Source organism: Salvelinus fontinalis, chromosome 14 (genome assembly GCF_029448725.1).
Source record: "Salvelinus fontinalis isolate EN_2023a chromosome 14, ASM2944872v1, whole genome shotgun sequence".
NCBI lineage: Eukaryota > Metazoa > Chordata > Actinopteri > Salmoniformes > Salmonidae > Salvelinus > Salvelinus fontinalis.
In genome coordinates this window covers 16,536,869-16,563,014 of record NC_074678.1, presented here as the reverse complement: position 1 = coordinate 16,563,014, position 26,146 = coordinate 16,536,869, and the positions used below count along the sequence as shown (strand labels likewise).

At 44.0% G+C, this 26,146-nt stretch overlaps 1 protein-coding gene across 1 annotated transcript in view; it reads right to left on the bottom strand.

Moving 5' to 3' along the window:
* The window catches only part of LOC129869558 (desmocollin 2-like protein), a 36,802-nt gene extending 18,767 nt beyond the window's left edge, over nucleotides 1-18,035 (bottom strand). The window contains exons 1-8 of the mRNA XM_055944063.1: nucleotides 17,750-18,035; nucleotides 14,468-14,558; nucleotides 2,443-2,642; nucleotides 2,014-2,178; nucleotides 1,589-1,744; nucleotides 1,284-1,428; nucleotides 1,048-1,202; nucleotides 521-655 (exon numbers count right to left, since the gene is read on the bottom strand). Of these exons, the coding sequence (XP_055800038.1) occupies nucleotides 521-655; nucleotides 1,048-1,202; nucleotides 1,284-1,428; nucleotides 1,589-1,744; nucleotides 2,014-2,178; nucleotides 2,443-2,642; nucleotides 14,468-14,558; nucleotides 17,750-17,788 (1,086 nt within the window). The 5' untranslated portion in view covers nucleotides 17,789-18,035. The remainder of the gene's footprint in view (nucleotides 1-520; nucleotides 656-1,047; nucleotides 1,203-1,283; nucleotides 1,429-1,588; nucleotides 1,745-2,013; nucleotides 2,179-2,442; nucleotides 2,643-14,467; nucleotides 14,559-17,749) is intronic.
* Between the last annotated feature and the right edge of the window lie 8,111 nt (nucleotides 18,036-26,146).

The following is a 26,146-nucleotide window of genomic DNA, read 5'->3' as shown; positions in this document are numbered from 1 at the left end:
GCCAATTTAATGTAAATAATTTCCTTTATAGTGCATGACTTTTGACCAGGGCCCATAGGGCACTATGCAGGGAATAGGGTGCTATTTGGAACACAGAACAGTTCTGTCTCATGGCAGAAGGGTTGAGAGGTTAGAATAGGACCTCAGGTTAAAGAACTGGTAACCTGTCCAGGCAATCACTCTCTACAGCTCTGATGTTACCTAAATATCTCAGCATGTTTGAGAAAAGTGAAAATCTATTTAACATTTTCAAATGCTGTAGGCTAATGCATTGTGGCGAGGGGTTGGGATATCAAAATGTAATGTTTTCCACATATTCACTCTATGGCTATTATTTGTGTGCAATATCGTTGAGTTTGCGTCAAAGATGAGTGATTTATTGACAGCATTCCAAATGGCACCCTATTCCCTATATCCCGACGGACTCCGGTCAAAAGTAATGCACTATATAGGGAATAGGGTGCCATTTGGGATGCAACCATAGTTGTCATCTTAAACACAAGTGGGATGAGTGACGTACGGTGGTCTCCCTAAAGGTGGGAGGGTTGTCGTTGATGTCCAGTAGCGTAATGGTGGCCGTAGCAGTGTTAAACAGGCCGTTCTTAGCTCCGTCCATGTCCCGGATCTCCACGGTAACAGCATTGACAACCTGCGTCTGGAAAGACCCAAACACACAGAGAGGCATTTCTACTGCATATACATTTTAGTCATTTAGCAGACGCTCTTATCGAGAGTGCATACATTTTTTCGTACTGGTCTCTCACAACCCTGGCATTGCAAGCTCAATGCTCTATCAATTGAGCCACAACATTTCCACCACAGAAAACCTCAGAGAAGTATCATCATTCAAGAGTACGCAAGTCTGCTCTGGTTTATACCTCAAATTCAGTACACCATTCAGTTAGCTAGAATGTCAGACACTAACAATCACACAATATTAACATAGCCCAACAATATAATAGGCTAACTCCATCTTACAGTGATGCTGGTCTATTTAGAGGGAAACAGGTGGGTGTTGAATAAGGAAGGAAGCGCTGCCTATGGTACCTCTCTGTCAAGAGTGCTGGTCTTGGCTGTGATCAGCCCACTGTGAGACCCGATGGTGAAGAACTGACCACCAGTCAGAAGGGTGTATCTGATCTTAGTGTGGGGGGTGTCTGCTTCATCCTTATCAGTGGATTTCACTTCTCCTACCTCAGTACCTGGAGAGAGGGAGGGAGGGGGAGAGAGAAAGAAAGATCAATATTGTATTTAAACTATCAGACGCACACACACTCACTCACCAGGTTTGCACTGCTCTAAAACAGAGAAGGTGAGTGGTCCAGAGAAGGTCGGTGCGTTGTCATTGATATCTTCCACCAGAACAGTGATGTCCAGAGGTCGATCTGTCTCCTTCCCTGACCGCCTGTCAAACACCTGGGCTGTGAACTACACACCACTCATTAAGAACACACATACTGAACACATCTGGTCTGAGCTACAGACAGCAGACAGACAAGATGACTCCACCGCTATTATCTTGCCTATAATCGTTGTGCGTTCATTTAGACCAACTTTATGGCCTGTACTGAAGGTCTGTCACACTTACCACAAACTTGGGGTACTGTTCCCGGTCAACAGGGTAGTGCACACGCACCATGCCTGTGTCCCGATCCACAGAGAAAAGCTTCTCCGGGGGCATAGTCACCCCTGAACCACTGATTACATAGTACACTGTGAAATTCACTGATGAATCTGACCCCACCTACAGAGAGGGAGAGAGAGACAGACTTACAGAAATAGCCTAAAATAACACCAGTACAGTTCTAACACACTGACACATAAAACAAGAGCCAAGGAGAGAGGTGAATGATGATAACAAAAGGGGGGAGTTTGAGATTGGAGGAAGGTGATTGAGATGAGGGGGGGGGGGGGGATTACAGAAGAGGGATAGGAGAGTAAGACTGATGGGATACATAAGGAAACAGAAGAGAGGATGTGAGGACGGTGATAACGATGAATGCATGTCCTCACCAGTTCTACATCTTTGGGGAAAGGAGGGATGTCCTGCTCTATGATGCTGAAAGGGAGAGGACTCCATCTCCTTTTAGAGCGCCTCAGGACCTCAGACGGACCCCTCGGAACCCCTTTATGCGCAGGCACATTGAAGGGCACCCTCATGGGTACTTGAATATGCTCCTACAAGGACAGTGTCACAGTGATAAGTAAAGATACAAGCAGTCTACTTTCTAAACCTTACCGGAAGACTCACATATCTACTGTAACTCTGTTATTGCATTTCTGTTGTAGAGTGCAGTTTGAGTGGAAGGGTTGGTGGGGAGTACTGGGTGTGTCTTCTGTTTGTGATTCAATACTGCATGTTGCATGTATGATTCATTGCATGATTCAGTAAAGTCATTCAGAAGTATCTCTCTCTCTCTCTCCCTCCCAGGCATTCCTCACCTGTTCAAGGTCTGGGGACAGATGGACCTCCATCCTCCAGCGCCGTCCTCCCCCGTCCCTCCCCCTCACCCAGAAGGACCTGCCCTCCGCTGTAACCGTGGTGACGTCCACCGTGACTATGGTGCCGTCGCTCCGCATGGCGAAGTGGGGGTCACTGGAGGTCAGCCACTGACCCTGTATGTGACACCCTGTCACTGGTACTGGACAACAGAGAACATAGACACACACAGAGAGAACACACACTGTTATGTCGATTGAACTATCATTAAAAGTGAAGACATTTTATCAAATCAATTTTCTAGGTGTAATTATTATTACGCGATTTAACTAATCATGTAAACTTTAATTAACTAGGAAGTCGGAGCACCACGGAATTTTTTTAATAGTCTCTATTTCCCGAATCGACTCTTCAGATATTTTCATATCTTATCAAGTACAGTCTTCTATTAATGCTTATTAATCTTTACCTTCCGTTAGTCTCATTCCAAACGTCATAAAATTCTTGGTTATCTGCACGAACCCTAGCATAAATTATGAATCAGTGATATACAAATTGGTTTAATTATTTATTTACTAAATAACTAATCAAGTCACAGAAATACATGAAAATACACACAATTAGTTAATACATGGGGTATTACATACTGGCGGACAAAACCGATAGCTGATAACTACACTCATAGAAATTGATAATACATTACATGAACGACCTTTAATTTGAAAGGAAATTGCAATTTACATATTTACGAATGTATGTCTTGTTGTCTCTCTATGGTAGCCGGTCCATCTGCTGGAGAGAGTCGACAGAAAGCCTCTGGTTTGTCCACCAGAGATCAAAGTTGTATGTTGTTAGAATGGATACTTCAGAGTATCATTCAGAAATGTTTTTAGAATAGATGTTTCGGCGGTTGTCGGTATTCTCGTTCTAGACTTAATTTCTAGCTGCAGACTAGTAATTATACGTCTAGCATTTGCTCTTATTCTGTAGTGATCAATGGTCTCAGAGTTTAACCATTTCCAGCCGTGTAGCCAATGCTCCACGTGATATGGTCTTGTCCTTTGGTAGAGTTGTAGTGCCAACGATTTCAACATGTCGCATCAGCTGCATGTTTTCCAGTCTCATGTCAATTTCTTTAGGTAGTAATGTAGTTCAACCATTTGCAACCTCAGCTTACACTGTGGTTTGCGTGGTCTGGTGTGAATTGCGTCACGAGTGGGTTTTATACACTTCAGAGAAAAGGGCGGTCCATGACACCGACGTAATGTCTATGCTCACGTACGTGTAAGTTTATATGAAAAACCCACTCTCATTTATAAGGTTAACATCACATTACATCTTTCACAAATAGTTTAATGTTTAATCACATACGTTTCACAATATTTAGATGCAAACCTGATAGCTGGGAGTTGTGTGTGTTTCCTGTCCTTCATGGGATCACCAAATGAAACACACTTGTCATAACTGTCCCCTAAGTGTCCACGGAGCATTCCCACATTCTCAAAAGTAGAAATATTGCTTCATTTGGCCAAGAGGTTCTTTATTCTCTTAGACTCTCTAAATACTGCATGGCAGTTTCTACCAGGTATGTATGACCTGTCGTAAAGTCATAAAACTTGAGAGAAAGAAGAGAAGAGAGAGAGGACATCGTTACAACACTGTATATATACATAATATGACATTTGTAATGTCTGTATTCTTTTGGCACTTCTGTGAGTGTAATGTTTACTGTTCATTTTTATTGTTGATTTCACTTTTGTTTATTATCTACTTCTCTTGCTTTGGCAATGTTAACACATGTTTCCCATGCCAATAAAGCCCTTAAATTGAAATTGAGAGGAGCAGTCATGAACACATGAGCTTCTGCATTTTTCAGCATGTTCTTAAAAAAGATGGATTTAGAGTTGGAAAAAAGTAAATGTTTTGTGTCAGGGACATATACTGTATGCTACCCTCTACAACATAACCTTAACTCCAAATCAAAACCTACAACCTGATTTTGGACGGAATTACGGAATCACCTGGAAGGCGTACAACTACCAAAGATTATTATTCCAAAGCTATACAGCAAATGCTCTGGATAACGACAGAATGCTGAAAACACCATCCAACCTGGAACTGAGTGAGTAATATTTAGTCTGAAGCTTTATTTTATTTCTAAAAGCCAAGAAGAAAAATATATTACTTTACTTTATAAGTACTGAATGCAAGAATTAAGGCTGCCAAGCTTGATACAACTTAAATTGACACCTCTCACTTGACATGTCAGTGCTAAAGCCCTTTCGCCCAACAATGGCAGGAGAGTCACACAGTCTACTCCAACCAAATGGAGAGGCCTTAGATGCTGCCTCCCGCTGTTCAGAGGTAGTTAAAATACAGTACCCTGTGTATGTAAAGAATGATAAGACACATGAAAAGAGCACAAAATGAAGCTCCTTATGGAAAAACAAGAGACACTTTTTGCTGACTATTAAAAAAAATGGGAACATCAGCAACCTCATCTTCCACACAGACCATCCCCTGGCATGGCACAGTGCTATATTAACACACTACCCCTCAGTTAACCTCTCTGGCACTGTTATAGCTGTCGCTTTCCTCATCCTCAGATGAGGTGAGGAGAGAAGGATCTTCTGACCAAAATGCGGGTTCAGGGAAATAAGCCATCTTTATTATAAATACGATGGTAACGAAACAAAACAAAACACTTTCAAAACTACAAAATAACAAAACGACGTAGAACGAAACCTGAACATAAACTCACATCACAAACGTAAACTCACGAACAGGAACGTTACATCGAAACGTACGAACAGCCAAACAGTCCCGATAGTGAATAACATCGAACACAACGAAGACATCACAGGAGACAATCACCCACCAACAAACAGTGAGAACGCCCTACCTAAATATGACTCTTAATTAGAGGCAAACGCAAACCACCTGCCTCTAATCAAGAGCCATACCAGGCAAACAAAACCAACATAGAAACAGATAACATAGACTGCCCACCCAAAACACATGCCCTGACCATAAACACATAAAAACAACATAAAACAGGTCAGGACTGTTACAGGCACCAGTGGCACGGTAGCGTCCCACCTCGACAACAACAAGTGAAATTGCAGGGCGCCAAATTCAAAACAACAGAAATCCCCAAATTAAAATTACTCAAACATACAAGTATTATAAACCATTTTAAAGATAAACTTCTTGTAAATCCAACCACAGTGTCCGATTTCAAAAAGGCTTTACGGCGAAAGCATACCATGTGATTATGTTAGGTCAGCGCCTAGTCACAAAAAACCATACAGCCATTTTCCAACCAAGGAGAGGTGTCACAAAAGTCAGAAATAGCGTTAAAATGAATCGCTTACCTTTGATTATCTTCATCTGGTGGCACTCCCAGGTCTCCATGATAGACAATAAATGTTTGTTTTGTTCGATAATGTCCCTCTATGTCCAAAAACCTCCGTTTTGTTGGTGCGTTTAGTTCAGTAATCCAAAGGCACAACAACCCGCGCTCTCAACATCCAGACGAAAAGTCAAAAATAGTACAATAAAAGTTCGTAGAAACATGTCAAACGATGTTTAATATCAATCCTTAGGTTGTTTTTGTCATAAACAGTCAATATTTCAACCGGACAAAACCGCTATTTCAACCGCTTCGTCAATAGAAAAGGAGAAACAAGAAATGCGCGCTCCCGATCACGCGCTGGACTCATGTCTGGAAATGTCCACTGTCCACTCATTGAAAGTGCTGTATCTCCCTCATTTTTCAGAGTAAAAGCCTGAAACAATGCCTAAAGACTGGCCACATGTAGAGGAAGCCATAGAGATTATGAAGTCTTTGTATGGTGGATAGGCTTTCAATGGAAAAACAGCCTTTCAAAATAAGAGTACTTCCTGGATGGATTTCCTCAGGTTTTCGCCTGCCATATCAGTTATTTTATACTCACAGACATCATTTTAACAGTTTTGGAAACTTTAGAGTGTTTCCATCCAGATCTACTAATTATATGCATATCCTAGGTTCTGGGCCTGAGTAGCAGGCAGTTTAATTTGGGCACGCTTTTCATCCAAAATTCCGAATGCTGCCACCTACCCTAGTGAAGTTAAGAGGGGGGGGGGGGGTGTTACCGAGGGGTGGAAACTCAGGATACTAGACAATGAGGACTCTGAGTCAGCTAATAATAATCTCTATAAGTCTGGAACAGTATAGGTAAAGGGTAACCCCAAACAGTTTCAGCTGGACTTTCACCTAATCAAATAATTAGCTCAGCAGGAGAAGCTCTACCTTGAGAAAGATACCCCCACCCCGAGCGGGTCAGACCTCATCATTATATAACCCCACAGACGAGCAACCCCAAGCGGAAAGTCAACCTCCCAGCACAGAGTACTACTCCCTCATTGAAATGAAGGATAAATTCACCTAAGTGGAGGTAAGGCAGGTGGAGCTGGAATAGCAGGTGATTACACTCCAGTCAGCACAGACCCAGACAACAGTCCAGCACAACAACACCCCCTTAACCAGACCCGGAGAGCTGGAGGTGGAGAGAGACATCTCTACACTCTGAACTGTGGTGAGACAACTTCAACAGGAGAAAAAGCAGGAGCAGGAGAAGAACAGACCACTAGAGGAAAGGATCAGACTGCTGGAGGAGAGGGTAATTGGGATGGCGTGTGACAGAACAACCAACTAGAGAAGTGGCCACCCCCGCAGAGAAGCCAGCAGAACAGCCCACCTCAGCTCCCAAAAAAAGTCTTGACACCACAGCAGAACAGTCCACCCCAGACCATGATCACAGCGGGACAGACAAATAAAGAACCCCAAGCCCAGGGGATCTCACCCCCTCTGAGCAAGCCCCCTGTCAGCCACCCTGATAGTCCTCCTGACAACCCCCCCACACGCACTGAGGACATACACACGACACAGATTGTACTCCCTATGGACTCAAACGGGAAATATATACACAAGATAAAAAAAACTTTTTCCCAAACACAGTGTGTCCAAACACCCAGCGCACCATAGACCTTCTGTCTGAGGACCAACTAGGTTCACCTAGGGACTTAATAATACACACGGGCACAAACGACCTGAGAGCACAGCAGGAAAGGGTGGGCACAGCACCCAAGGGAGTGATTGAAAAAGCTTATTTTACTTTCCCCAATGCACAAGTGGTTATATCCACCCTGATACCATGAAAAGACTTCCACCCTGCTACCATACAGCGGGTAAACACAAGTATTTCCCGTGACTGTGCCTCAAAACCAAATGTTTACCTGGCCCACCACTCCTCCCTGGACTTGAACAGCCTTTATGACCAGTTCCACCAATACAAGGCAGCAGTGCCCACCTTCGCCCGGACCCAAAAGGACATCGCTCTCAAACACAGCCCCAATACTTCACACAGGAGCAACAGATCAATTGACACCCCGCCCAGACCAGCGAGACACTCTCCCAGACCTGTGGAACCCCACCCCCGTACCTACACAGAGGACCAACGCCGAGAGGAGCTACATCCAGAACACAACACCACCAACCACATCCACACCCCCACCAATCAACACCACCCCCCCAAGTCAACCATACCCACACCCCATTTAGGCCCCCTCAGATCAGACCTATGCCCACCCCATGCACCCCACCCCCGCAAAGAGGGCCTCAACATGGATGGCACACATACGCTCAGACCGTGAGCAAGCAAACAGGTCCAACCCCCATTCTTACACTAACCCAAGCCAATGGCATGTACCAGATGCTCAGCCGGCTCTGCTCACACTTACTGGCCTGACACTTTATGTAACACAAAGCCTTCACTATCTCATCCTGGAATATCCAAGGCCTGAGGTCATCTGCCTTTGGCCAAAAGAGCAGGAACCTGGACTTCATTAAAGAAATCGGAAATACAGACATTGTCATCCTACAGAAAAATGGTAGAGGAGACGGACCCACTGGTTTTCCTCTAGGTTAAAAAGAGCTAGTAGTCCCATCCACCAAACTACCAGGTGTAAAACAGGGAAGGGACTCAGGTCTACTCTATACCAAATTAGCATACCCCCTAACTCAGTCCATTAAATTAATCAAAACAGGAACATTTATGCTACCTTTATCCCCCCACTAGAATCCCCATACTTTAATGAACACAGCTTCTCCATCCTGGTGGGGGAAATCAATCATTTCCAGGCCCAGGGACATCTACTAGTCTATGGCGACCTAAATGCCAGAACCGGACAAGAACCTGACACCCTCAGCACACAGGGGGACAAACACCTGCCTGGAGGTGACAGCATTCCCTCCCCCATATCCTCCTTGGCACAACTATGACAATATAACCAACAAAAACAGGTCACAACTCCTGCAGCTCTGTCGCACACTGGGTATGTACATAGTCAATGGTAGGCTTCGAGGGGACTCCTATGGTAGGTGCACCTATAGCTCATCTCTTGGCAGTAGTACTGTAGACGACTTTATCATTGACCTCAACCCAGAGTCTCTCAGAGCATTCACAGTCAGCCCACTGACACCCCTATCAGACCACAGCAAAATGGTCACAGTCTACTTGAACAGAGCAATACTCAATCATGAGGCATCAAAGCCAAAGGAACTGAGTAATATTAAGAAATGCTATAGATGGAAGGAATGTACTTTGGAAACCTATCAAAAATCAATTAAGCAACAAATTAAAATCTCTTTTAGACAACTTCCTGGACAAAATGGTCTACTGTAATAGTGAAGGTGTAAACTTTGCAGTATAAATTTTTAACAGTATATTTGACATCTCAGCTTCCCTATCAAATCTAAAAATCTCAATTAGAAAACCGAAGAAAATGAACAACAATGACAAATGGTTTGACGAAATCTAAGAAAGAAATTGAGAAACCTGTCCAACCAAAAACATAGAGACCCAGAAATCCTGAATCTACGCCTTCACTATGGTGAATCGCTAAAACAATACAGATATACACCACGGAAAAAGAAGGAACAGCACGTCAGAAATCAGCTCAAATTAATTGAAGAATCCATAGACTCTAACCACTTCTGGTCAAATTGGAAAACACTAAACAAAAAACAACATGAAGAATTATCTATCCAAAATGGAGATGTATGGGTAAAACACTTCCCTAATCTTTTTGCCTCTATAACAAAGCACAAACAGCAAAAAATATATACATAATCAAATACAAATCTTAGAATCAACTAATAAAGACTACCAGAACCCACTGAATTCTCCAATTACCGTGAATGACCTACAGGACAAAAAAAAAAAACCTTCCAACCCAAAAAGACCTGTGTTGTTGATGGTATCCTTAATGAAATTATAAAATATACAGACATCAAATTCAAATTGGCTATACTAAAACACTTTAACATCATCCTTAGCTATGGCATCTTCCCCAATATTTTGAACCAAGGACTGATCACCCCAATCCACAAAAGTAGAGACAAATTTGACCCCAATATCTACCGTGGGATATGCAACCTTGAGAAAATCCTCTGCATTATCATTAACAGCAGAATCATACATGTACTGAACAAATGTCAACTTGGCTTTTTACCAAATTATCGTACGACAGACACACATTCACCCTGCACACCCTAATTGACAAACAAACAAACCAAAACAAAGACAAAATCTTCTCATGCTTTGTTGATTTCAAAAAAGCCTTCGACTCAATTTGGCATTAGGGGCTACTATACAAATTGATGGAAAGGTGTGGTGTGGTGTTGGGGGAAAAAACATACAACATTATAAAATCCATGCACACAGACAAGTGTGCGGTTAAAATAGGCACAAAAAAACCCACACAGGATTCTTCCCCCAGGGCCGTGGGGTGAGACAGGGATGCAGCTTAAGCCCCACCCTCTTCAACATATATATCAAAGAATTGGCAAGGGCACTTGAACAACCTGCAGCCTTACCTTACAAGAATCTCAAGTCAAATGTCTACTGTTTGCTGATGATCTGGTGCTTCTGTCACCAACCAAGGAGGGGCTACAGCAGCACCTAGATCTTCTGCACAGATTCTGTCAGACCTGGGCCCTGACAGTAAATCTCAGTAAGACCAAAATAATGGTGTTCCAAAAAAGGTCCAGTCGCCAGGACCACAAATACAAATTCCATCTAGACACCGTTGCCCTAGAGCACACAAAAAACGATACATACCTTGGCCTAGAACATCAGCGCCACAGGTAACTTCCACAAAGCTGTTAACGATCTGAGAGACAAGGCAAGAAGGGAATTCTATACCATCAAAAGGAACATAAAATTCGACAAACGAATTAGGATCTGGCTAAAAATAATTGAATCAGATATAGAACCCATTGCCCTTCATGGTTGTGAGGTCTGGGGTCCGCTCACCAATCAAGAATTCACAAAATGGGACAAACACCAAATTGAGACTCTGCATGCAGAATTCTGCAAAAATATCCCCCGTGTACAATGTAAAACACCAAATAATGCATGCAGAGCAGGATTAGGCTGATACCCGCTAATGTTCAAAATCCAAAAAAGAGTTAAATTCTACAACCACCTAAAAAGGAAGCAATTCCCAAACCTTCCATAACAAAGCCATCACCTACAGAGAGATGAACCTGGAGAAGAGTCCCCTAAGCAAGCTGGTCCAGGGGCTCTGTTCACAAACAGACCCCACAGAGCCCCAGGACAGCAACACAATTAGACCCAACCAAATCATGAGAAAACAAAAAGATCATTCTTTCCAACGTGTCAAGTAATTAACAACAAAAAAACTAGGCAAACTATAATGCTATTTGGCCCTAAACAGAGAGTACACAGTGGCAGAATACCTGACCACTGTAACTGAGCCAAATTTAAGGAAAGCTTTGACTATGTACAGACACAGTGAGCATTGCCTTGCTATTGAGAAAGGCCACCATAGGCAGACCTGGCTCTCAAGAGAAGACAGGCTATGTGCACACTGCCCACAAAATGAGGTGGAAACTGAGCTGCACTTCCTAACCTCCTGCCAAATGAATGACCATATTAGAGACACATATTTCCCTCAGATTACACAGATCTACAAAGAATTCGAAAACAAACCCGATTTTGATAAACTCCCATATCTACTGGGTGAAATACCACAGTGTGCAATCACAGCAGCAAGATTTGTGACCTGTTGCCAAAAGAAAAGGGCAACCAGAGAAGAACAAACACCATTGTAATAAATACAAGCCATATGTTTATTTATTTCCCCTTTTGTACATCGTTACAACACTGTATATATACATAATGACATTTGTAATGTCTTTATTCTTTTGGAACTTCTGTGAGTGTAATGATTACTGTTCATTTTAATTATTTATTTCCCTTTTGTATATGATCTACTTCACTTGCTTTGGCATTGTTAACATATGTTTCCCATGCAAATAAAGCCCCATGAATTGAATTGGGAGAGAGAGGGGGGGGGGGGGGGGGCTATGATCCTCCCCCCAGGGCACATCATGACAGTTGACACACTGGGCAACACACACACACAGTCAGAACAGAACACAGAACTTTGGACAGAACACTCAAGCTCGTATTCACAAATAGTTTCAGAGTAGAAGTGCTGATCTAGGATCAGGTCTTCTCTATCCATATAAACTTATTCAGTATGATCTAAAAGGGAAATCTGATCCTATATCCTACTCTGAATACGGGCCACGGTAACTACAGGCAGTGAGGCAGACATAACTCACACACACATAAAACACTGTCACTAACTAAACTCAGCAAAAAAAAGAAACGTACCCCTTTTTCAGGACCCTGTCTTTCAAAGATAATTCGTAAAAATCCAAATAACTTCACAGATCTTCATTGTAAAGGGTTTAAACACTGTTTCCCATGCTTTTCAATGAACCATAAACAATTAATGAAATGCACATGTGGAACGGTCGTTAAGACACTAACAGCTTACAGACGGTAGGCAATTAAGGTCACAGTTATGAAAACTTAGGACACTAAAGAGGCCTTTCTACCGACTCTGAAAAACACCAAAAGAAAGATGCCCAGGGTCCCTGCTCAAATCCCCGAGCTGACAAGGTACAAATCTGTCGTTCTGCCCCTGAACAGGCAGTTAACCCACTGTTCCTAGGCCGTCATTGAAAATAAGAATTTGTTCTTAACTGACTTGCCTAGTTAAATAAAGGTAAAATAAAAAATAAAAAATCTGCGTAAACGTGCCTTAGGCATACTGCAAAGAGGCATGAGGACTGCAGATGTGGCCAGGGCAATAAATTGCAATGTCCGTACTGTGAGACGCCTAAGACAGTGCTACAGGGAGACAGGACGAACAGCTGATCGTCCTCGGAGTGGCAGACCACGTGTAATAACACCTGCACTGGATCGGTACATCCGAACATCACACTTGCGGAACAGGTACAGGATGGCAACAACAACTGCCTGAGTTACACAAAGGAAGGCACAATTTTTTTATTTTTTATTTTTTCTATTTACCGTTATTTTACCAGGTAAGTTGACTGAGAACACGTTCTCATTTGCAGCAACGACCTGGGGAATAGTTACAGGGGAGAGGAGGGGGATGAATGAGCCAATTGTAAACTGGGGATTATTAGGTGACCATGATGGTTTGAGGGCCAGATTGGGAATTTAGCCAGGACACCGGGGTTAACACCCCTACTCTTACGATAAGTGCCATGGGATCTTTAATGACCTCAGAGAGTCAGGACACCCGTTTAACGTCCCATCCGAAAGACGGCACCCTACACAGGGCAGTGTCCCCAATCACTGCCCTGGGGCATTGGGATATTTTTTAGACCAGAGGAAAGAGTGCCTCCTACTGGCCCTCCAACACCACTTCCAGCAGCATCTGGTCTCCCATCCAGGGACTGACCAGGACCAACCCTGTTTAGCTTCAGAAGCAAGCCAGCAGTGGTATGCAGGGTGGTATGCTGCTGACAATCCATCCATCAGTGCTCAGACTGTCCGCAATAGGCTGAGTGAGGGGTGGCAGGTATCCTAGTGGTTAGAGCGTTGGACTAGTAACCAAAAGGTTGCAAGCTCAAATCCCTGAACTGACAAGGTAAAAAGCTGTTGTTCTGCCCCTGAACAAGGCAGTTAACCCACTGTTCCTAGGCTGTCATTGTAAATAAGAATTTGTTCTTAACTGACTTGCCTAGTTAAATAAATAATAAAAAGAGACCAGAAATCACTGGCAACAACGCCCCCTATGGGCACAAACCCATTGACGCTGGACCAGACAGTACTGGCAAAATGTGCTCTTCACTGACGAGTCGTGGTTTTGTCTCACCAGGGGTGATGGTCAGATTTGCGTTTATCGTCAAAAGGAATGAGCGTTACACCGAGGCCTGTACACTGGAGCGAGATCGATTTGGAGGTGGAGTGTCCGTCATAGCATCATCCTACTGAGCTTGTTGTCATTGAAGGCAATCTCAACGCTGTGCGTTACAGGGAGACATCCTCCTCCCTCATGTGGTACCCTTCCTGCAGGCTCATCCTGACATGACCCTCCAGCATGACAATGACACCAGCTATACTGCTCGTTCTGCGCGTGATTTCCTGCAAGACAGGAATGCCAGTGTTCTGCCGTGGCCAGCGAAGAGCCCGGATCTCAAACCCATTGAGCATGTCTGGGACCTGTTGGATTGGAGGGTGAGGGCTAGGGACATTACCTCCAAAAATGTCTGGGAACTTGCAGGTGCCTTGGTGGAAGAGTGGGGTAACATCTCACAGCAAGAACTGGTGCAGTCCATGAGGAGGAGATGCACTGCAGTACTTAATGCAGCTGGTGGCCACAACAGATACTGACTGTTACTTTTGATTTTGACCCTCCCTTTGTTCAGAGAGACATTATTCAATTTCTGTTAGTCAAATGTCTGTGGAACTTGTTCAGTTTATGTCTCAGTTGGTGAATCTTGTTATGTTCATACAAATATTTACACATGTTAAGTTTGCTGAAAATAAACACAGTTGACAGTGAGAGGACATTTGTTTTTTGGAGTTTACATTGACTAGGCTACACACAGATAGGTAGGTGTTATAGGCCTACCTTGAGAGATGACATAGCCAGGCCTGACCTCCACTGGGACCTGGGCTTGGATGGAATGAGGAACACAGCACTCAACAGACTGAGCTATGATCTGAGAGAGAAGAGAGAACAGGGTTTACGTGTGTCTTTCATCCTGTCTTTGTCACTCTCCTCCTACAGTCCATATTTTCAATTCTTTATTGGCAGTGATGCATTAACCCCCAAATCCATTTCTGCTATTTGCCAACTCCTTGTCACGAGAGCAGACAGACTGGCTACAGATGTATGTCTTCTAACACTAACCTTTAAGATATAATCCTTCATTAAAACAATAACAAAGCAGGCACCTTGCCTCTGTTTTCCTAAAAAGATTAGGGATTGGCCGGGAGAAATGTAACCACTCAAATTCAGACAGATCTATGGATGCATGGACTGACCATACAATAGTTTTAACCATGTATCAGGGCTGGGAATTGCCAGGGAACTCACGATACGATATTATCACAATACGCAGGTGCCGATACGATATGTATTGCTCATTGTACACAGTGTACAAAACAGTAGGAACACCTGCTCTTTCCATAACATAGACTGACCAGATGAATCCAGGTGAAAGCTATGCTCCCTTATTGATGTCACTCATGGCAGATGAAAGGGAAAAGACAGGTTAAAGAAGGATTTTTAAGCCTTGAGATATTGTGTACTTGTGCCATTCAGAGGTTGAATGGGCAAGACAAAAGATTTAAGTGTGTAAAGAACTGCAATGCTGCTGAGTTTCATGCTGAACAGTTTCCCGTGTTTATTAACAATGGTCCACCACCCAAAAGACATCCAGCCAACTTGACACACCTGTGGGAAGCATTGGCGTCAACATGGGCCACCATCCCTGTGGAAAGCTTTTGACACCTTGTAGAGTCCATGCCCTGATGAATTGAGGCTGTTCCAAGACCAAAAGGGGTGCAACTCAATATTTGTTTTTGTAATGTTTTGTACACTCAGTGTATGTCTACTGCAGAGAGACAAGTGAGACCCATAATACAAATTTGTATTGATCAGTCATGGAAATATAAGTGCTGAAAACTTGTTGGCTCACTATTTAAAAAGCTATAGGATGAAAAATACTTCCGTTTTGGCATAGATACAGCCGACTAGCGCTTGCTAATGCTACCAAGCCAAAACATAATAATCTACAAATCTATATTTGGAGTCAAAGTATCAATATAATATCATCCCAAATAATATTTTGATATGTAACTGTATCAATTTCTTCCCCATCACTAGTTTTGAGGCTGTACGGTGTTTGTTCACATTTATGTTGTTTACAAACATTGAAGTAAAATAAGCTTATATTTTGGATTCTGATGGAGTATGACAGTTGAACTTAGCTCATGAGGCATTTATCTATATTCTTCAAGAATCAAAGGGTATATTTCCCTCAAACGCAACTCTGGACCTCAAAACCAGTTCCACTGCGTTTATTGTTCCCCTCTAATCAGGGACTGATTTATAACTGGAACAACAGGTGGGTGCAATTAATTATAAGGTAAAACAGAAAACCAGCAGGCTCCGGACCTTGTAGGGTAAGAGTTGAATACCCCTGTTATATACCATTTATTTATAAGTCCAAAAATGGATGTAGAAACTAGGGATTCTAGCTTCACTGAAAATACCGAACCTTTAGAGTGGCAGGTAGGCTAGTGGTTAGAGCTCTGGGTCAGTTACCGAAAGGTTACAAGATCAAATCCCACAGCTGACAAGGTAAAAATCTGTCGTTCTGAACAAGGCAATTAACCCATTGTTCCTAGGCTGTTATTGTAAATAAGAATTTGTTCTTAACTGACTTGCCTAGTTTAAAAAAAAATATTAACCAATCAAATGTATTTATAAAGCCCTTTTTACATCAGCAGCTATGCAGAAACCCAGCCTAAAACCCCAAACAGCAAGCAAAGCAGATGTAGAAGCACTGTGGCTAGGAAAAAGACACTCATGTTGGACAGATCAGTTTTCCAATCACACTGTTCACATCATTGAAATGTGTTTGAACTAATAAGCCTATAGTAATACTACTGCTGAAGAGTGCCTGACTAATTCTAGCAAGTGTGAGGAAACCAGTAGACGTGTGAATAACATACAATGATAAATGTAGCCCGAGTCAAAGGCAATACTATGTATTCAAGTTTAATCTTCAATGTGAGATTGGTACATCAATTTTTTTTCTCACATCAACTGTTTATCAAAACAAGTGGTGAGGTGACTGCTTTGTTTTTTAAATCCCAGATTGGGATATGGGTTATTTTAAGCAATATTTCTAATATAGGTCTCTGAAACTGTATAAGATGTTTTGGTGGGTCATTGTTGAGCAATGAGTAAGTAGGCCTAATGCTGTTTGTATGAAGCCCCCAAATGATCTTATTATTTTCCTATATGGAGTAGCCTGGTCATTATGGCTCAAAACAATATGTCAACATGGGCCGCCACTCACTTGGCTATTTTAAAATATTTTAGCTTACAGGAGTTTATCAAAAAAGTCTTATCTGGATTCTGCTTTCCCAGGCCTTCGTTTCATTTATAACCCGTAGTGCCTTCGATAATCATTAACCCCATTCGCAGCGAGAGTGCTGTATCAGTGAAATGTAGAACTAATGAATGCATTTGCAAAAGATCTACACAGGCCTACTCAGTTTGACAAATAAGTAGCCTATAGCCTAAACACACGTCAGAGAAAGAGACTAGGACAGGAGACTAGAGAACACGGATCATGCTCATTTTATACAGTTTCAGCTCAACAACATACGTCTGTCATTTCTGTGCTAAATTCCACAACGATTTACTTACGAAACTTCTGCATGAGATAAGCGCAGTGGTCAGACATTGAGGACTGGACTGCCCACCTACTTTTAAAGCTGAACTTACGTCCCTCAACACTTTTATTCAGGGAAAATACCGAAAATACCGAAAAAAACGGATCCCTAGGTTTTGGCCTTTCTAGGGAGTTTTTCCTAGCCACCGTGCTTCTACACCTGCATTGCTTGCTGTTTGGGGTTTTAGGTTGGGTTTCTGTACAGCACTTCGAGATATTAGCTGATGTACGAAGGGCTATATAAAATAAACTTGATTGATTGAATACCTTTCCACTGGGCACAGACGTCAATTCAACGTATATTCCTTTGAAATTACGTGGAAACAAAATTGATTAAACCAGTGTGTGCCTTGTGTGTTAAATTGTCTACATCAGAGCTATTCTCCAAGACAGCTATTGCAACTTTCAAGACAAAAGTATTGTTTGCGGTTTCCGTCACTTACCACAGTGAGCAGGCTGACGCAAAAGACGCCCGGGGCCATGGCGTGGCGGGATGAATAAACAGACGTCTGGAGAATCGCGCCCTACCTAAAATGACCGAAGTCGTTCGGTGAAGTCCCGGGTGCAGCGAGGGATGGGTGAGGTTTTGGCTCTAGAGCCTTTGTAATTATTTTAGCTCACACATTAATTCCAAGGGTGTGTCGGGAAGAATTGAGACTGAGAGAGACAGGCTGTTAGGGTGTACGGAGTCCGCTCTGGGGTTGGCCGTAACGATCACCACCTACAGGTTTACTGAGAGGGACTGTCCCGCCTCCTGTCCTGTCTTATCTCGGGTCTGGACTCCACCCACGCCAAACCTTACCAACTGTGTGTGTTTTACTGTCTATGTTGACTATAAGTGTTTATCTAAGTTATTATCCAACATTTCAAAATGTGCTATTGTAATAAAAGTGTCACCCTGTATATTAGGCCTATGTTTTTAATGGATTCATAGTGAGTCATTGACCAAACCAACCAGAAAGGAACCAGAGGCTTCAGTGTAGACCAGAGGTGTGATTTTATCTCTTTGCAGGTAAGAAGTCTGACAGCCATGTATAGTATCATTCCCTTGTTAGGTGTGTGTGTTGGTTATTCTATCCTTGTGGGGACCTAAAATCCCCAAAAGTCCCCACAAAGATAGGAAAACAAGGAAAATTCTCCCTCGTGGGAACTTTTCCCACACCCTATGAGGACAAAGGCTTAGGGGTTAGATTTAGGGTTACAATTAGGGTTAGAATAAAGGTTAGGGTAAGGGTAAAGGCATCAGCATGCTTCAGTTCAGCAGGCGCCTAGCCAACCTCGGCTAGCCGACCTGCACTTGAACATTTTGAAAAAGCGCAATAGTGCTGTTTTTCCATTTTGAGACGCCGTAGCCAGTATACAGTTCCTCAAAAGTCCAAATTAATCTAAGATAACTCAAGAAATCAGGCATTAATTCTGATGTTTTTGCCAAAGAGATCGTAATCGTGCAATTTTACATCTAACTAAAATGTTTGGTGAAGTATTTTTCAATTAAAAAATGTGCATGAAAATGAGTTGTCTCTCATTGAATGATAAAGTCTTTATTGAAGAATTGAAGAATTCGTACTGTTGACCAATCACAGACGAAGGGCATAGACTTCCGCTCCGAACTTCGGCTTGACTCCTGAAAAAAATGTGTGTGCCCGAACAACAGAAAATACCCTCACCGAAGTCCAAAACAAACAAAAAGTCATCATCATCAAAACTCTACCAAAATGTTTCGGCTGGCAAGCATTCGGACACCTTAAGGGGTTAGGTTTATTTGTTTAACCTTTAGGCAAGTCAGTTAAGAACAAATTCATATTCACAATGACAGCCTACTCTGGCCAAACCCGGATGACGCTGGGCACCACCCTATGGGACTCCCAATCACAGCCAGATGTGAAACAGCCTGGATTTGAACCAGGGACTGTAGTGACACCTCTTGCATTGAGATGCAGTGCCTTAGACCGCTGCGCCACTCGGGATGGTTAAGGTTAGGGGTTAGGGAAACTAGGATTTGAATGAATTTTAGGTCCCCACGAGGATAAAATAACATAACGTCTGTGTGTGTGCGTTCGTGTGGTATACGTGTGTGAGAAAGAGAGAGTGAAGTAATCAGTCATAATAAAACCTTTATCTGTCACGTTCTGACCTTAGTTATGTTGTTATGTCTTTGTTTTAGTATGGTCAGGGCGTGAGTTGGGTGGGTAGTCTATGTTCCTTTTTCTATGTTATTCTGTTTCTATGTGTTTGGCCTAATATGGTTCTCAATCAGAGGCAGGTGTCAGTCGTTGTCTCTGATTGGGAGCCATATTTAGGTAGCCTGTTTGTCATTGTGTGTTGTGGGTGATTGTTCCTGTGTCTGTGTTTTCACCATACGGGACTGTTTCATTTTCGTTCGTTCACTTTGTTTTTGTTCAGTGTTCTATTTCTTTATTAAAATATGGACACTTACCACGCTGCACATTGGTCCTCCGATCCTTCTTACTACTCCTCCTCAGAAGAGGAGGAAGACGAGCGTTACAGAATCACCCACCACCAAAGGACCAAGCAGCGTGGTAACGGGCAGCAGCAGCAGCAGCAGCAGCGGCCAAAATCTCAAGACTCCTGGACATGGGAGGAGATTTTGAACGGAGAGGGACCCTGGGCTCAGGCTGGAGAATATCGCCGCCCCAAAGCAGAGCTGGAGGCAGCGAAAGCTGAGCGGTGGTGGTATGAAGAGGCAGCACGGCAGCGCGGTTGGAAGCCCGAGAGGCAGTCCCAAAAATGTATTGGGGGGGTGGCACACGGGGAATGTGGCTAAGTCAGGTAGGAGACCTGAGCCAACTCCCCGTGCTTACAGTGGAGAGAGAGGGACCGGGCAGGCACCGTGTTATGCCGTGAGGCGCACGGTGTCCCCGGTGCGCAGGCATAGCCCGGTGCGGTACATAGCAGCGCCTCGTATCGGCCGGGCTAGAGTGGGCATCGAGCCTGGTGCCATTAAGCCGGCTCAGCGGATCTGGTCTCCAGTGCGTCTCCTCGGGCCAGGGTACATGGTACCAGCCCTACGCATGGTGTCCCCGGTTCGCCAGCCCAGCCCAGTGCGGGATATTCCACCTCGCTGCACTGGCCTGGCTACGAGGAGCATTCAGCCAGGTAGGGTTGGGCAGGCTCGGTGCTCGAGACCTGCAGTGCGCCTCCACGGTCCGGTCTATCCGGTGCCGCCTCCACGCACCAGGCTGTCTCTCCGTCTCCTCCCTACAGGTGCTCCCGCCTGTTCAGTGCTGCCAAAGTCTTCCTCATGTCCAGCGCCGCCTGAGCCGCCCTCCTGTCCAGCGCCGCCTGAGCCGCCCTCCTGTCCTGAGCCGCCTGAGCCGCCCTTCTCAGGAGCCGCCCTCCTGTCCAGCGCCGCCTGAGCCGCCCGTCTGTCCTGAGCCGCCTGAACCGCCCGTCTGTCCTGAGCCGCCTTTCAGTCAGGAGCCGCCTGAGCCGCCCTTCAGTCCAGAGGCGCCTGAGCCGCCCTTCAGTCCAGAGGCGCCTGAGCCGCCCTTCAGTCCAGAGGCGCCTGAGCAGCCCTTCAGTCCAGAGGCGCCTGAGCAGCCCTTCAGTACGGAGGCGCCTGAGCAGCCCTTCAGTACGGAGCTGCCCCTCAGTCCGGAGCTGCCCCTCAGTCCTGAGGCGCTCCTCAGTCCAAGGTCCAGTGGGGACCTTTATTAGGGTCCCCAGTCCAAGGTCGTGGCAAGGGTTGCCGCTCCAAAGACGCCACTTAAGCGGGCTAAAACATTGGTGGAGTGGGGTTCCACGCCAGAGCCGCCCCGCGGACAGATGCCCACCCAGACCCTCCCCTATAGGTTCAGGTTTTGCGGCCGGGGTCCGCACCTTTGGGGGGGGGGTACTGTCACGTTCTGACCTTAGTTATGTTGTTATGCGTTACATTATCTCCAGACATAAACAGGTTGAACTTTACTTAATTCATTCATACAGGTGTATCAGACAGAACAATAGTACATGAGTCACAGTCTAGTCTACACCTTGAAATACAGACATACAGAAAGAAGCCTGCTGAGGGAGAGTACAAATGTGATGTGTGCTGAGCATCCTGGCACAAATGGTTGCCATGAATCACCCAAGTGGGTGCCACACATTGGTGGTGGATGACGCGAGTTTCCCCCTTACTATGTAAAGCGCTTTGAGCACCTAGGTGGAAAAGTTATTCCAATCAATTATTATAAGTCATTATTATGTGTCATTACAGTGTAACCGATGTGAAATGGCTAACTAGTTAGTGGGGTGCGCGCTAATAGCGTTTCAATCGGTGACGTCACTTGCTCTGAGACGTTGAAGTAGTTGTTACCCTTGCGGCTTTTGTGGAGCGATGGGTAACGATGCTTCGTGGGAGGCAGTTGTTGATGTGTGCAGAGGGTCCCTGGTTCGAGGCGAGGAGAGGGACAGAAGCTATACTGTTACAAAAGTAAAACATGTTAATCTTTGTTTGTGGTTGTATATTAAGGTGTCTATACAAAGACTACTGCTCTAGCCTCTTATTCATGTACCGCACACTTTTCCACAGAGAAAATAAACCACCTAGCCTTCATAGCCCAGACTCCAGGAATGCACATCCACCACTCCAGGCCCTTGAGGAGTGTGTGTGTGAGGAATATGTGTGCGTATCTACATTCATATGTGTGTGTGATAAGTGTGTGTGTTTGTGTGTCAATGTGTGTGGTAGGCTAAGTGAGGGGCACAGACAGGGGAGTTGAGAGGGAGTGAGAAAGCAGAATGGTGACCTCACTCCCACCTCTTTATGAAGAGCTGATCAGGGTGCATGACACTGGAGGGAGCAGAGAGAGAGAGCAAACTAATATTCCTTTCAAACAGAGACGAAAACCTGCCAACTTTAACATTCCACCAACTTTTCTTTATATCTGAAAGGTATTGCCCGCCACAAAGCCTGTACTTCTATTTCCACCATCTGACCTAGTCATGATTGCGGTAATGTATAAATGTCAACTTTCATATTACCGTCGTTAGCACGCATTCAATTATTAAAGGGGAACTGCACCCGGTGATTTGGCCTCGTTTTGGGGCTTTTGGCTAGTTGGGTGTATTAGTCAGACTCAGACATGAGTTAGCTGCCGCCATAGCTGCATCTATTATTTTGTTTTGCCCTAGACAATACAGAATACACTTTATGAGCAACAAACTACCTTGTAGCTAGCTAGCTAGTCTGCATCGCTAGCATTATCAAATGATAACGTTACATAACCAGCAGTATCTACAATACACAATAAACTGGTATGAGCTACGACCTAACTAAGTTGTAATGAGGTAGCTTGGTAGCTAACGTTAACTAAAACATTAGCTAGCCTGCCTCGCTAGTTAACGTTAGCTAGCCTGCCTGCTTTATCAAAAGATAGCTACCTACATAACCAGCAATAACATTATCTAACGTCGTTACCTAAATTATACCAGAGAGGTCATTATATTCCAGTATCCCTGATTATACTCACCACCACCGGTCATTGCACACAAAGCTACCGTTACTGGTGCAGACTTGGGGGCTGACCAACTCCAACCACCTATTCTGCATACTAGGGTCCTTCGGCATGGCATGCAGAAAATAGAACTTTGGCTGTGGAGGCATGGTCAATCCGTTTAGGGCTTTTCAGTCTGCCGTCCTTTGAATGCGTTGGGGGCCATGAAACAACGGAGCCCCATTAAATGCAGGGAAGCAAAGTGGGCGGAGGGGCGATTTGAACGTGGAGCTTAGCAAAAGGGGGCATGATTTGTTGACATAATTTTAATCCAAACCCAACCTTCATTTACTCGTGATGAACTGAGGTTCCAAACTTTGTTTCAGACGAGGCTGAACTTATGACCAAAATGATCCTATTTACACTTTGTAGTCAAAATGTTTCTGACTCATATAGATGCCACATAAGCCGTTTTCAAAGGGATTTGTTGCTTTTTGGGGCAGTCGCTCTTTAACATTCTATCGTTGTTGTCCGGCAAAAAAGTTGTCCTTTCATTATGAAAAAGCATAAACACAAAAACAGCAATCTGCATGACAATCATCACAGCAGCCTGGTCCAAATAACTGTCTGGAACATATTATCTAACCAGATGATTGTTTGCGAAAATTATAACTGAGAGATTGACGGGTTTTCAGTTGAGGTCGAGGTCGAGGAGATTGTGTGTGTGTGTGAATCCTGGCACTGCGCCTGCAAATCCAATTTGTTTCCCAACAACACTTTATTCCAGTCATTCTGAAGCATATATCATCACACCGCGAAAGAGAACACACACACATACACAATAAATGCGACGGTAAACACACACACACACACGCAAAGAGATTTGCCAGGGCAGAGCCGCAGGATTCACAGGGTGCGGCTCCAGCAGAGCCTGAAATGTAGCACTACTCTGATATTTGGGGAGTGTCTCCCTCCTCCCTCCTCTCCCTTCTCTCTCCCCCTTCCTTCCCTCAGGTCCAACTCAATCCTTAGCTTCCCACCCCCGGGCCTCCACCCTTCTGACTTGTAGCTTGTAACCAGTGGCAACGAGAGGACAACCTCCCACAGTGGTGTCCAATTACATTAGCAGAAAGAAGGAGGGAACTGAAAGAAAACCTCAACTACTGGTCTGTCCCAAATGGCACTATGTTCCATTTATAGTGTAGGGGAAAGGGTTCCATTTGAAACGCAACTGCTGATCTGCTGAAAGGGAAAGTCCACTTCATCCAGCAGATCAGAGAAACTTTGTCTGCGTCCCAAATTACAGCCTATTTCCTATATGGCTGTGGTCAAAAGTAGTGCACTATGTAGGGAATAGGGTGCTATTTGGGACCACGAAACTAGGCTAGGGATCAACAGACCAGCTATCATCCCCGTATGACCAGTGGCGATTTTAGCATGTACATCTTGGTGGGAGAAAAAAATAAACTATGTGGGATGCATGCCAGCAAAGCCACTACACAACACAACCCTAAACAATACATTAATTACATAAAGCTGTTCCAACAGCAGAGTCCCAACACCTTACCACTGCTACACCTGGCTATCAGTGGAGCCTTGTCTGGCAGCAAAACAGTTCCTTAGACCTCATTTACTCCCTTAAAAAAAGCATAGCTGATATGGCTGACTTGCTTAAACAAATGTGGTTTCTACTGACAATTGAGATGTACAAACTATGGCATAAGGGGACGACAAGCGGATCAGAGGCAATCCGTAATTCCAATTAAGACATTAATGAGCAAGCTAGAACGGACGTTGTCAATATAACTATTTGTTCAGCACTTTTGAAATGTACAACGACAGAATTCAGAACATGGGCCATTCTTACAGTGTTCTCCCTGTACACAAAATCAGAACTGTAGGATAAATAAAGGGGGCATATAAGCAGACAATGAAAGCTCTTACAATATTCGATGATTACATTTCTCAAAAACAGGTTATAGGCTACATGTGTACCACCAAGTCAGAACAGTACGTGAAATTAAGAGGTGAAAATAGACCAAATTATTAGGGTGAGGCACATGGGCTACTAACAGCTTACTACAGAACATACACTTAGTATTACTTTCTTAGCTACAGTATACATACCTCCCTGGCATATTACATAGTTTATGCAGCAGCACACAAGACATTTTTGGACTCACCTTGTTGTGCTGTGCTCACTTGAACAGGAAGGTGGCGCCGTGGCCCTTGGGCAAATGTTGTCATCAAACTTTGTCATCAAAGTCTGGCATTCTCTGGATTTATGGTGTTTTCAAGACAACTGGGAAATCTGAAGAAAAAAAAGTTGAATCATGATGACGTCAGTGACCTTCATGTCGTAGCTCTATAAAGAGGCTTGAGTTCCAGATTTACAATTGGATGAAAGTTCAAAATGTATTTTCCCAGTCGTAGCTCATTTTTCCCTAGTTTCCAGTTGTCTTGAACTCACTAAAGTCAGATTTTGCAGTTCCGAGTTAACAGTTGTTTTGAGTGCGGCACAAATCATGCTTCATTGACTGCATGGCCAATGTTGAATGTTTATAATTCTAAACTAGGAAAAGAGACCCTTAATCTTAGACTTGGGACCACACAGCCACTCCATGGAATAACAGGCTAATGATTGCTTTGCAATGCTTGCAGTTAGCCACTGATTCCTTCCAAACTCCTTGAATTTGCGATTTCCAACTTATTGTGTAATGTTTATGTCCAATGGCCGATGAGCACCAATATGTTTTATCTATAATTTCATAATTTCTCTTCATATGACAAGGATTAAAAAGGATTTGCCAGTAGATTGTCGACTTGATTCATGATGATGACTGCTAGCTAAGATCAATCCAATCAAAGCTACTGTAGATATAATGTGATTTGATGTAATTTTATCTGTGGCCAATGACCTTGAGCCTTCTTGGATGGGTACTTCTAATGTAACTCTATGGCAGCACCCAAGGGGCTTGAATTTTAGAGCTCTACCATTAGACTTGGCGGTGACGTGTCCCGATGAGCGACAGAACATTGAGTCAATTGGTACAACGCTCAATATTGTCTGCTGGCTTGCTCCACCACCACAGAAAGCACTGAACAAGGATGAAATACCTGCATTTTGGAGCTGCCTTACTCAAGAAACCAAAAAAGAGACATGTTTGTATGTGGCTTTATTAACTCAATGATATACACTACCGTTCAAACGTGAAGAGGTGACTCCGGGATGCTGGCCTTCTAGGCAGAATTCCTCTGTCCAGTGTCTGTGTTCTTTTTCCCATCTTAAACTTTTCTTTCATTGGCCAGTCTGAGATATGGCTTTTTCTTTGCAACTCTGCCTTGAAGGCCAGCATCCCGGAATCGCTTCTTCACTGTTGACGTTGAGACTGGTGTTTTGCCGGT